The following is a 13,654-nucleotide window of genomic DNA, read 5'->3' as shown; positions in this document are numbered from 1 at the left end:
GGTTGAATAAATAGATAAAATACACTCAAGAGATGATTTTTTTTTTACAGTCAAACACTGCACTTTTCAACTGCATCTTTTTTTAATGCTGCCTTTAAAAAAAAAAAAAAATTCAATTCAATGTGTTCAAAGAAAGAATTTTGGAAATGATTTCCTTTCCTTTGATGGAAATTCAACCAGCAATTTGGAAGCAGAAGAAATGCAGAACTAAGTACACTTTAACATTTATTAATCGCAAGTAATACTGCGATATTCAACAATGTTATGGCACATCGCATGTGTTCCTCATATGGTGCAGCCCTAGTATCCTGGGTCACTTCGGCGCTCCGTGGAGAGAAGAAAAGAAGAAGAGTGAGAGCTGCAGAGAGAAAGGGGGGGTCTGCTAGTTAACATGATGAGAGTTTAGTGTGAACAGGAACATTTAAAATGACCCCCTGACGAACCCTGGTTAACCTGATGGAGATGACCCCCCCACCCACACAGTGTATGCTAATGTCATAGGGTGAAACAGCTGGGTGTTTGGGTCATGTTGAAAGAGCAGTGAAAGAACAGCTTAGTGATAATAGCATTATTCAGCTGAGTGAGAGACTCCGACACAGAGAGAGGCTTAGCAACAATGGCATTATTCTCACCTGGAGCTAAGGGATGAGCCACGAGCAGCCATCTTGATCTGACACTCGCCAAACAATCAGCAGGAAGCTAACTAATATAGCTCCAGTTGGTTACAACTTGGTTCTATCAGTTATGATAACAGAGTTGTGGGCGCAGCTTTCCTGTGCAGTGTAGTGACGTTTCAGGTGCGCTTACCACAGCCCAACACATCCTGGGATTTTGAAACTTAAACCAATATTGCTCAAACGCGAGACATGACGTAACAGCAATATTATCCGGTATTCATTTTTGAACACAAACCACAACCATGAGCCATGTAAATAGGGATCCCTTAAATTTAGTCATTAATGACTAAATTTAGGCATCATAACTGTTAAAAAGCCAAGCTGGAGGTGTCCTTAAACAGCTAAAGTTATGTTAAAATTAAACACAAACAGATCAATGTGAAGTTTTGCAGCTTGGAGTAAATGTGCCGGCGTTTCCTTTTGTTCAACTTCGGACACTAAAATCTGATGATGATAAATCAGTAAAATATTTGATATATGTGTTGTCAAAGCGGTGAGGCTGTTTTCCTTCTATGCATGTGTTTTGTTTGCAGTGTGCAGTAAATTATCTACGATATGCTGTTTTTCTTATCAAAATAATGCAGCCCGCAGAGGCCAATTACCCCCCAACAGAACCGTTTCTCTATATCCAAGCCCCTCCAGGAGAATCTCATTCACACCACTCCACTCTGTCACATTCATCCGACAGATGATCCATATGCAGTGAAGACAACAATCAGTGTTATCTGGTAGGATTCTGCTGGGCGAGCTGAGTCATGTTATCATAGGAGTGAAATAGTAAACACTTCTGGGAAATATTCAGCTTTTGCTTCAGAGACATTGAGAGAGACCGGCCGCGTGTGTGTTTGGGGGCGCTTGCGTGTGTGTGTGTGTGTGTGTGTGTGTGTTTGGTGCAGTCAACGTTCACTGTGAAAAGGCCGACTTATCCTGGAAAAGATCTACTGGAAGTCTTTGTGTTAAATTTTTGCTCCAAATTCCACAGGCTCCCCTCGCAGTAGCAGTTCGCAGCTTTGGCTTAGGGACTGAAATATTGGGATTGCGGACACAACTTTGGAAATATGATGAGAAGTCATATGGTATTTTCACCCAAAAAGTTGAGCTATATTTGCTATGGGCCCAGAACTCAAACTACGTTTAGTAGTTGTGTTACTACGGTTTGAGGCCAGAATTTTACAGGTGGTCTCGACCACTCATAAATGTCTTATTTAGGACCTGAGAATAAACTGTTAAAAAGTTCTTTATTTGTGCAGATGGGTGGATAAGCATGACAAGAAGACTAAAGCTAATTTGAAGCTCCTTTGAAATACTACGTTTTTACATGAAAAAGTATTTTTCCTCCACTTTTTCCTCCAACGGGCAGCTGTCCACTGGACATGACCAGAATTTCTTGCTTGAAGCTCACAAGCAGCTCTTTTGATGCAGCAGCTTGCATCTCTGAAGCTCACCTTTCCCTTGTAAATGTATATACATGCTAGTATTTATTGGCCATTGAAGGGAAATTAATATATTTATACAGTATATAAATATATACACTGTAAGTACCACCAATCTGAAATGACCTACAACCTTTTCAATATGCTGTAAAACACAAACAATGCAGAAAAAGAAACTCAATACAATAAAGCATATGGGAGATGTTTCTTTGATCAGATTATTTTCAAAAAACTTTTAGTAAAGATTAGAGCTGCATCCAGTTGATGTCCAGGGTTAGGCTGAGGTGAATGTTTATGATTAACGGAAAGAGCCTGAGCAGAAGAAAACGGGATTTCCCAAAAGGGCGGTGTTGGATAAATCATGTGTTGCTGTGAAACTCCTTGGTTTCCCCGTTACTTTGAAACAATAAGTCAGGGCGTTCTGAAACTCTAGAAATCCCTCTCTGCTTTCCTTTCCTTTATGCACTTGTGAAGCTTCACTTTGGATGTCTCCTGCTAGATACTATTGTCTCATTGACTTGTATTGTTTGGTGTAAAAGTAGTTATAATGGAAGACGAGGCCATTCTCCCTTTTACTATGGGCTTGTCAGTAGAGACTGGTGGTACAGAGGTGAGAAAAGGTAAACTCTAGGTCTAACTAGATCACTTTTACACTTGGTCTTACTCCATGTTTACACCTTAAAACAGGGGTCTTTAATGTTTTTTAGGCCAAAGACCCCTTATTTAAAAAAGAGATGGAACAGGGACCCCCTCCTACATATAATGTATAAAATTGATTAGAGCCTGACTGATAAAGGATTTTAAAGGCCAATGCCAATACTAATATTTAGTTACTTAAAAATCTGATATTCTGATATATTGACATATAAATATAGCCAGGAATTTGTAACAAAACAAACAGATTTTCACAAAAGAACATCAAAATATATTAAATTTCTGATAAATAAAATGCACCAAAATTTAAAACTTTAGATATGAAACTTAAAAAAACTCAATAACAGAAAAAAATGATCAGTGTTGCCAACAGGGACGTTGTAGAGCGACCTCTGGTGGACAAACTATGCAACACCAAGACTCATAACATGGTTGACTGTTTTTATTTTTTAATATTCATTCATCCGAATCATTTATTTGTCATTATAAATGATTCTGATGAATGAATATAAAAAAAGCCATTATAAATCCTAGGGGTGATCCGAGTATCCGGTTGAAACGAGTATCCGGTACGGATAAAGCACTTTTGCCGAGTACAAGTATTATACGAGTAATATGAGTCAATATCCGTGCTCGGATTGAATACAACTCCTCAACTGGCCGCGCAGCGTTCTGTGATAATTACAGCGCCCCCCCCGCCTACAAACACGTTCGGATCAATCACACACACACACACACACAGAACATGGAGAAATGCGCTCCCTCGACCTCTTTCTCGCTCGCTCGCTCTCTCTCTCTCTCTCTCGCTCGCTCGCTCCCGCTCCGTCAGGCAGTCAATCGGGTCTGCGGATCTGTCCGCAGTCGGAATAAAAAAAACAAAAAAGAACCAAAAACAAAAAAAAATCACACTGATCATAAAAAATAAAAAGTTAAAAAAAGAAAGATATATTGAGTATGAAAACTCTTGTTCATTACATTTAACTTCATAATTGCAACTGCATGTGTTGTATTCATTGTTGCAAAACGTTTTGTATATAGGCCTAGTTTGTTTGTTACCATGACAACACCATTGATCTGAAGCTTGAGGCTGTCATGTACATAGTTTTCAAATCAGCAATAAATATAACAATTTTTGATCAACTCATATCAATTGCATGCTTAAATAACATACCGGTTGAAGCCCCTAACAATTCAAGAGAACCCGACCCACTTCCTGGTTCAATCTGACCACTTCCGGTTTAGGCCCCGCCCAGTCCAAGTACGGATCCGGATACAGATAATTCATGTGGTAAACAGATACAGATACAGATACAGATAATGCTGTACTCGCTCATCCCTAATAGATCCCTATAATTCCGATAATATATAGGTCAGGCTCTAAAATAGAGCTGCATTGTAAGGCCTTCAATAACGTGATGGGCGACCTATAGCCTTCACACGTACTTTGTTGTGCATATAATACAATGCCATGCTTTTAAAATAAAAAAGTTGGTTGTTCATATATTTATGTCTTTTTTTTAAAAGAGTTGGGAACTTGACATTTTACCAAACAAAGACAAATGTACTCCCCTCATCCTAAAATGATCATACATTGCACAGCTTTAGAACATAATCACTGTAAAAAAAAATCATTAAAAAGCTTTATTTTTCTAAATCCCAGCTCCATTTGCCCTCTCTCTTCGCTCACCCGAGCTCACAGTGCAAAAATGCAGGTTGCAGAGAGCCTACTGCACAATGAGAAATTCAATGACAAAACTCTAGGTCAGGCGGTGTACAGCTGGACTGATATTAGCTGTTGCCTGAATTTGACGTGTAACCCGGCTCTGCCCATTTCCAGCACCTTAGGTAATTGGTATGCATCGCTCCCGGGTTGTGACCCAGGTCGGATCTGAGTTGTCATGACAAGGGATCAACCCGTTTGGACTGGCTTGGTTTGAGTGTACAAAAGAAGGGTCGAACAAGGGTCAGATAACGCTGGTCCGACGCTGGTCATTGGCGTGAAAGAAGTAAAAGAGACAGGCTGTCTCTTGTATCTAATGAGCCTGTTTGTGTTTAGCACATCTTTTACTCACACTTCTGATTTTCTCATATTGCCACTACTTTGGTGCATGACGAAGTAGCTCTTGAGCAATGTGTTTTCATGCATTTTTTGTTCTTTTCTAGTCCTTGTAACTTATGTTGAATGTTAGAAAAGTGGGTAATTTTTGAGTTCATTTTGTTAAAGGTCCTAGAGTAGTGTTGTAATTCACAAAAAATGGCATCCTGTTGTGTCTCGAGTGTTTGAATCAGTATGAGTGAAATAGAGGTAGATGAGCCAGGCCCATATTCCAGCAATTATTACCATATTGTGGATGTATACACTGGCCAACTAGAAAATTAGGTTTAAGGTAACTTAACAACTGTATTTCCATTTTATAGTCTGTCAACTGGAGAAAACGTGTGGGGGGGGGGGAAGGTGGAAGCTGGGGTTGTGGCCTTGACCAACTGTCTGTTGCTTTGCTCGTTTGAAAGCCATGATGTCTCTCTCTCATGGGTGGGCCAAATTCTCGGGGTGGGCAAAGCAGAGAAAGGGGACGTAACCTTGCCCCTTATGACCTCATAAGGAACAATTTTCCAGATCAGCCCATCTGAGCTTTAATTTTCTCAAAGGCAGAGCAGGATACCCAGGGCTTGGTTTACACCTCTCACCATTTCCAGCCAATGGTGGCAGGCCGGGGGAACGCATATTAATGTTAAAAAAACCTCATAACGTGACATTTCATGCCATGGGATCTTTAAATGACTACATGATGGTTAAAGCATTTGCATGGCTTAGCCCCCCCCAAAAATACTACCATTCATTATCAGAATCATTTGATATCAATATCACCCCCATTTTCAACTCCCATAGATGCATTTTTGCGTGACCTAGATTAAAATCATATGTCTGCATCCGCCTGTGTCGTTCCATTAACTTTGCATGTAATCACCCCCACTCTGCTCCACGCTCAGTCTGAAGCTGCTGTTTGCTTGTCACTGGGGGGAAATCAACGCTTGCAAGCTTGTTATCAAGCATTGTGTAAATAATTAACTCACAACTTGTGCATGCAGCATTCGTATTTACTTGCGCCTAGAATATTTGAGAGAAATATTTGAAAAGAAAATTAACTTCTTTAAACCACACCATGTTCAGACCTTCTTTGTCATGACCACACCTATAGACGCATTGTAGAAATTTATTAATCCTTACATAAAAATGACCCCTCACATATTTAAAAATTGCCTGCATTGTGTCTTCATAGTGCCACAATCTTCTGAACATAGTCATATTGAGAAATACAGAGACAGTTGTGTGGAGCTCATGGTGTTACTTAGTTCAGTAACAACCCATTTGACTTGAATGTAACAAAAAAAGTTACGCACTAAAGCTTTAAGTCAGAAACACAACTGTAAGTCACAAACTGCTTAGGGCAACCGAAAATACCTGCACTCAAATCTTTCTATGCTGACCAACTTATTATTATTATTGACGTCACATAAATTGCCGAAAATGTTTGGCATTTAATCCCTCTAAATGGTTTCAGGATAACAATCTAAAGAGCAGTTAAAGCAAAGAAATCAGGAGCCATAAGATAAAAGAGAAAGTAAAGGGCTGACCCCTGTGTAACCTCAGTCTGTGGATGGCTCCCAAACCTTTTCCCTAAGGCTAGGATTAACGTGTCAGCCTGTATAAAAGGGAACATGGACACATCTTGTCTAATGAGCTGCATCACAGGAAACTAATCTCTACTTAAAAGCAGGCCAAGCAGAGGCTGTAGCTACGACTGAGGTCAGATCCTTTGTGTAATTTGTGGGAATTATGGGGATTTTGACAACCTGGTGCAGTGTGCACATTCTAAAGTTAAAAACTCAAACATATTATTTGTTATTTCACTTGTCATTTTCTTATTGTGAAATGAAGTACATGATTTGGTACAAATAATAAAGAAATACAGACAAAATTCCATTAGTTAGTCGCATTGAGTTCATGAGCAGTGGTAGAGAATTTCTCTGAAGGGACTTCTCTTTCAAGTTTATTCATTTATAGTAGAACTTAAAGTAAACCTTACGTTAAATATATGTTGTACTGTTTGATTGCTTGAAGAAGAGATTTTACAAGTTCAACTGACGCCAAAATGATTCAGCATTTTCGACCCGAAAGAAACTCTAATCAACGTAGAGAGAGCTTTGAAACAGCATTTAGAAAAAAAAAAAGTTGTAACACTTTATTTAAGGTTTATAATTTCATAATATCTTCTGTGGGAGTTTTCTGAAAACAGCTATGTAATGTGGAACAATTTATACAACAAAGAAGAGAAAACAAATGGCTTGGGATCAGCTATTTTGGAAACAGTTTGGATAGCTGTGTTGAGTTAAAAAAGGGGGATGCTGGGGGGGACTTTGACACGTGACCTCGCTACTTCTAAACTCCTGGACCCAATAAACACAAAAAGCTGATCACTGTGGCCACAAGAGAATCCCACCAATAAATTTCCATATGCAGGATTTGGAAAAACAAGAGACTTGACCAAGGTACACAAACGTTTTAACATAATGTATGTCTTCACTAGAGTAAAAAGAGGCAAACGATTTGCTCGTCCACTAGTTGCACCTTGTTAAAAGCTCTTACTATAACTGTGTGCTCCATATGTCATCTTTCCAGATCAGACCCCGGTTGTCCTGTCTATTAAGGCACTGGGGCACTGGTTTGAGCTCTAAGTAGGCTGATGAGTGGAGACTCTTTCACCTTTATTCCGTCAAATGCCTGTCCCTAACTTTCTATTAAATGTCTTGTGTTATAATTTAAAGCTAATACTAGGGCGGCAAAATGCACATCCGAGTGTTCCAAGTTTAATTGACTCCTATGCTATTGTAAAAATCTTCCAGTCCTCTTGCAGCGTTTTCAACAAACATCCTCAGTATATTGCCGTGACCTGGACGGGATGCAGTGCCAAGCCTCCACCTCAGGCTCGGATTAACAGGTCAGCAGAGACACTAGTTAATGAGACCCAGCAACACTTTACATACCACTGGTGTTTACAACCAAAAGGGAGGCAGGGGGTTGGCGCCTCTGTGTTTGGGAATGGGAATTTTCTTGAGCAGGTGAACTATGGGACAGGTGAAAGTTGAAAAGGTTACGGCCAGGAAAATAAAAGGCCATTGAAACACAATGTTGTTGGATGTGATATAAAGAGGTGAGATTTGGGACAGCTGAGAAGTAAAAAGGGAACTGGAAAATGGTGGAAACAGATTAAAGATATAGAAATGAGTTTGTAACTAAATATAAATAATAGGTCCTGTTCTGGCATTCTATAATCATCTTTATTTCATGGAGCAAGCACTCTGCTCAAAACAGTTTTAAACTGAATTGTCTGTGTCAGAGGAGGAAAGGATGTAAAACTGGTATCCTTAAAATAATAATTTAAGCAACTGGACTTCATTTTACACAGGATTGGAACCGGCTATCACTCTCAACTTGAGTTGAGACTACACTACTGTATGTCTTTAAAGTTGTAATCTGTAAAACTTTTATCTAGTTAATTGACTATGTGGTTCCTATCTATCAAAGAGTGAGTTAAACAATGGTGATTGGGCATATGACCCATTAATGAAAGCACTTGTATTTGCTGCTTTGCCAAGTAACAAAATCCAACAATACAGTAATACAATACAAGTTAGTGGCGCTATATACGTCAGTCAGCAGCAGTTGGTTTATCCATCTGCCCAAGTGGAGTTTGTCACCGCCGAATATCGACTGCGGACGGTCTATCTGTGGAGCTCAGGTGGAACACAGACACCGATTAAGTGCACTCCTCTCATTTCCCTGCAAACACGGTCAACAGTGCTAATGCTAGGGGGATTATTTACCGAGGGGGTCAGGGAGGTGCAGTGCTTTTCACAGTGAAGACATCTCTACCCTCTGTGGTTTTACTGTGAAAAACATTGCGCCTCCCTGACCTTCTCAGTGAATAATCCCACTAGCTAGTTAGCACTGTTGACCGTGTTAGAACAATTAGCCACATTAGCTAGCCGCTCCCTTTTATGGCTTTATGATCCCTACAGCTGCACGTTTCCCTACACGGCTCTAGTCTTCATGGATGTGATGGCACCGCGCAGTTCAGAACTGTCAATCTACCGATGCCATACAGTCGAACATTTTTATTTTCAAAAGGAGCTCTGGGAAATGAGGTCACCGAGGTCTGCCTCTTACTCAGTACTTCTTACTGCCAAAGCTGCAACTAGAAACAACTTTATGGACCACCACTTTACTCCTCATGTTGTCCTTGGGTCAAATTGCCCTGTTTTTCTAAATCAGTGTTCTTTTTAACTACCCAAAATAACATGACGGAGTCGCTGATGAACGCTCTTTGGCAAGTACAAATCTCTACTTTCATTTACTTTGGGGGGTCTTACTCAATTTTAGAGCATTTGAAAAAAAAAAAATTGAAGTTGTTTGGAAAAAGTATTGATTCAATCTTGACATATTCCAGTCTGTGATTATTCATCAACAAATTTTCTTTAAAAGTCACAAACATTGAAAAAAGGGACAAAAACATAACAAAAAGTTAAATACATTGATAAAAAGCGTCAACAAAAGTGTTTTCGTCCCAGCGATGGTGTCAAAAGAGAACCCCTCACATCTGGCTCAGAGACACTGAGAATGAGGGGCTGTAAACAACCGTCCACTACTATTTAACAAACTGGCAAGCTACAACCTTTCCATAACTACACAAAACTACATAAAATCATATCTACGTGTCCGACGAAAGATTGGAGCTGATCCCTCTCACCCCGGACACAAACAGTTTGAACCCATCCCCTTTGGCAGGACCAAAACTTCACACCACAAAAAAACTTCTCCTCTGCAGCCTCTGTATTTATTGTTACTTGATATTAATGTTTAATATGTTTGCATGTTTATGTATGCACCATCCACCAAGGCAAATTCCACATAAGTCTACTTATTGTGGCAATAAAACTTTTTCTGATTCTGACACTAGTTTGACAACTAAAAATGAATGACCACCGCTAAAAACCTGAACCATGGGAGTGTCACAAGGCTCGATTTTAGGCCCACTGCTCTTCAGTATATGCATCAATGACGTCCTATCCTTTTGCAATGATGTTGAAGATCTGATGCATGCTGATGACACCGTGCTACACACTCATGGGGAAAACTCAAGCATGTGGAAAATGTTGCTAAATGGCTAAATAACTCCTATCTCTCTCTGGATGTTGGAAAGACTATGTACTTTTTCAATAGATACAATCTTTGTCTGACATCTGCATCAATGGGCAAACTATCGATGTGGGGGACACTCTTGATCCAACTCTAGACTTCAAAAAGCATCTGGGAACCTCACTATATATTAACTTTGGAAATTTTAGACGTACAAAAAAACTCCTCTACAGTTTAGGCCTCAAATACCGCTCAAGGACAATGGACCGGAAATAGCAATTTGCTAAAAAATGGTACATTACATTTGTCCTTGTTTTATATAAGGTTAAGGTTCTTTTATAAATTGTATCTGTTCAAATACAAAAACATAGCACATCATAACACAACACAGACGGCAACGATTAAAACCAGAATTGTATTATAATTCAACAAGACTTGACATTAGAACACACAAACTTAACCTTCCAAAAACTTCAACACTTTAATGAATGACTAACATGAGAGAAACATTAGCACAGTTAATAAAGCTGTCCTAAACATACGGCTAAGTGTGCTTACACTCTCTTTTCATCTGTGTGCACTCATGGCCCAGAGAGACTTGTTACTAGCTTAGTTCTGTGGAACTTATTCCCCGGAGTCCTTATGTTTATTAGCCTCGCAGTTTTCCCTTATGGTGGCACCTAAATCATGGTTGGAGCTGCCGCTGTGGTCCTGCTTGGTGCCCTGCTATGCCCTGCTACGCCAAAAACTACTAAAACTACTATTTCTAGTCATTTTTCCAATATTTATAATGTGACTAAAATTGCCACTGTTCATCATACCCCCAACTGGCACCATCAGACAACTGCCCACCAAGAGTCTGGTCTAGACCTATTCTATCTGTAAAGAGTCTTGAGATAACTCTTGTAATGACTTGATAAAATAAATAAAATAGAATTTCACAAGTATCTCATAAGTTAATTTCTTTTATACTGCTCAGTGAGACATTTACCTGTCGTAGGTCGATGAAAGCCAGCTGGAGTGTGTCTCCTTGAAAGCCAGGGACCGGTTCTGAACTGGCAAACACTGAGAAACACAAAAGTACTATAAGACAACAATTACACTGACAGTACACATAGCTAGTGTCAAAAACTGTGTCTCCGGGTCCGCTTCTTAGTGTTGGTGTGACATACTGTAAATACATCTCAATGAAAATAACACAATTAGATTGACTTTCTCTATGTATGGAAAGGTCTCTAAATGTAGGGATGCTAGTAATTTTGATAATGATAATGATATATCAAAACAGGTTTGAAACAAATACTTCTAGTGCTTTTTGGTGGACAAATAAAAATAAATGGTGTCACAATTTCCAAAATTACCTCAAACATATCTTTATTGGAAGTTCTGTACGGCAAATTTTGTTACTTATTAACAGCCCTGTAGATACAACATAAAGTTATAACATCAATCAATCAATCAGCGTGACATTTATTTATACTTACATTCACACTGAATGACATCTAAGTTGAATTGCTGAATGGCCCCCATACTGATCTGTTTGAGCTCTGTGTCCAGCAGCATCTGCATCAGTGATGTGGACAGATGCTTACAGGCTGACATACAAGCTGTCTGAGCCACTTTACCCTGCGGAGAGAGAGAGAGAAGGGAAAGGAGGGAAGGAGAGGATGCAAAAGATGAGGGAAAGATGGAAAGGAGTAGGAAAGATTAGGATGGGGATGAGAAAAACAGAAAATGAGGTCGGCTATTTGGGTACACACTACTTGACTTTCAGAGACTTTGCATACACAGGCAAAGTGAACAGTCGATTTCCAACAAGACAAGTCTGTTTTGAACCACAACCAAACCACCATGGAAGTAGCTACTGAAAACATGCAGAAAGATGTCAGCAAGGACAGCACAACACTGAAGACTGGCCAGGCAACACTCACTGCAGACACAGTCTACCTTCTCTGCACCATGTGTCCTAATTATGGATGCACCAATTATACTTCTTTGTGACCTGCGCCATCGGAGTGTAAATGTGTGTGAGTGTTTATCTGATGAGCAGGTGGCACCTTGTGAGGCAGCCTCGGCCACACTGTATGAATGTGTGTGAACGGTGAATGTACTATGTAAAAGTACTTTGAGTAGTTGTTGAGACTAGAAACGTTAAGTCACGTTGCTATGAGGTGGTATTGAGTGTGGTAGTATGGGAGTCATTTTATGATAACAAGAACAGGTACATGCGCACAGCATCAGACCGATACCAGATGCTGGCATCTGTACTGGTGCATCCCTAATCCTAATCTGTACATGAGTGCAGACAGCAAGGTGCATGAAGCTTTTGAAGCAGTGATTTGTATTGATATCCTGCATAACGTTGTTGATTTTTGTCTATTATGACTTTATTAGTGATTAGTGCTCTGTGTCTGAAGCACAAATCTTTCATGTGTGCAGTTTTTCGAATGAAAGAGGGGTGACGCATCGGATAAGATAAAGACACATTTTTATTTTATTTATGTTTTCAGTTACCCCAGATCCCAAAAATCAATCAGATTTAGTGGTATCTAATCATCTTCAGATGATTCAGATTGAGTCTCTTGTCACTGAAATTTCTGATGCCACCCGAACACAATGGAAATGTATTTATGTTTGAAGTATTGAGAAATGACAGAAAACTCAAAAGCAACAAGTCTTTGCAGAAATAAAATCCCAGTTACTTGATTACTTGATTATTGATACTTTCTATAAAAGAACCGTTATGCATTGGAGTTAAGGTTAGACATAAGGCTAAGGCTAAGGAGTAAGTGTCGTTTCTGTGAACTGATAAGTATAGAACAAGTAAATAAAAAGATTCTTTGACAAATGGTATTAAAAGCTGACCTGGGTTTGAGTGCAATTGAGTTATAGATATTTTGGTTCCCAACTCCCGATCAAGCCTGATAATAAGCTACGGTGCAATGAATATCCTCACACATAAAAAGCTTTTCTTAACTATACAGGAAAGCTTTTACTTTTAAGAGATTTTTATGTCACAAACTCTCACCTTGCCGTGGATATCTGCTAAAACATGCAATTAATTAATGAAATTATCATTGGTTCACAGAAGCTATGAGACCATTTACAGTGATATTCATTTTCCAGCATGTGCTTTATGCAAAACATCCCACATAAAACCAAAACCACAAATTGACAAACGCGTGCAGGTAAGGCATCAAATAAGCTAGTACACATATAAGTAAACAGGGATTGTGAGCGTTTCGACTACTTGAGGTAACTACTTGACTTTGCTCCTTTTGTGAGCAGTTATATGTTTTAACTATTTTATCCAAATTGAAACAATGGAAATGCAATAATTTATCTATACCTCCCCTCAAGTGTTTGAAACGCTAACAGTATCTTTCAATGCATCTGGTAATTACAGTTAGTGTTTGTGGTAAACAGGAACAGAACTGCAGCGCAACATGATCCATTCTCACAAATACTCATGCACAACATTTTAATTCCAGGGATGATGTGGTGGGCCAAAAGTCAAGGATATTGTGCAGCCGGAAGTCTTAGACAATCAGGTAATTGCCATGATCAAAGGTATGCACTAGGGCTGGGCAATATGGAGAAAATCAAATATCACGATATCTACACTCACCGGCCACTTTATTAGGTACCCCATGCTAGTAACGGGTTGGACCCCCTTTTGCCTTCAGAACTGC

General features: G+C 39.4%; 1 protein-coding gene across 9 annotated transcripts in view; it reads right to left on the bottom strand.

Moving 5' to 3' along the window:
• The window catches only part of exoc6 (exocyst complex component 6), a 66,153-nt gene that overhangs the window by 4,087 nt on the left and 48,412 nt on the right, over positions 1–13,654 (bottom strand). For all 9 annotated transcript variants that reach the window (XM_034860113.1, XM_034860114.1, XM_034860115.1 and 6 more), the window contains 2 exons: positions 11,447–11,588; positions 10,954–11,027 (listed from right to left, as the gene is read on the bottom strand). In XM_034860113.1, the coding sequence (XP_034716004.1) occupies positions 10,954–11,027; positions 11,447–11,588 (216 nt within the window). The remainder of the gene's footprint in view (positions 1–10,953; positions 11,028–11,446; positions 11,589–13,654) is intronic.

This window comes from Etheostoma cragini, chromosome 21, assembly GCF_013103735.1.
Source record: "Etheostoma cragini isolate CJK2018 chromosome 21, CSU_Ecrag_1.0, whole genome shotgun sequence".
Classification (NCBI taxonomy): Eukaryota; Metazoa; Chordata; class Actinopteri; order Perciformes; family Percidae; genus Etheostoma; species Etheostoma cragini.
This window is presented reverse-complemented; position numbering and strand designations above follow the sequence as displayed.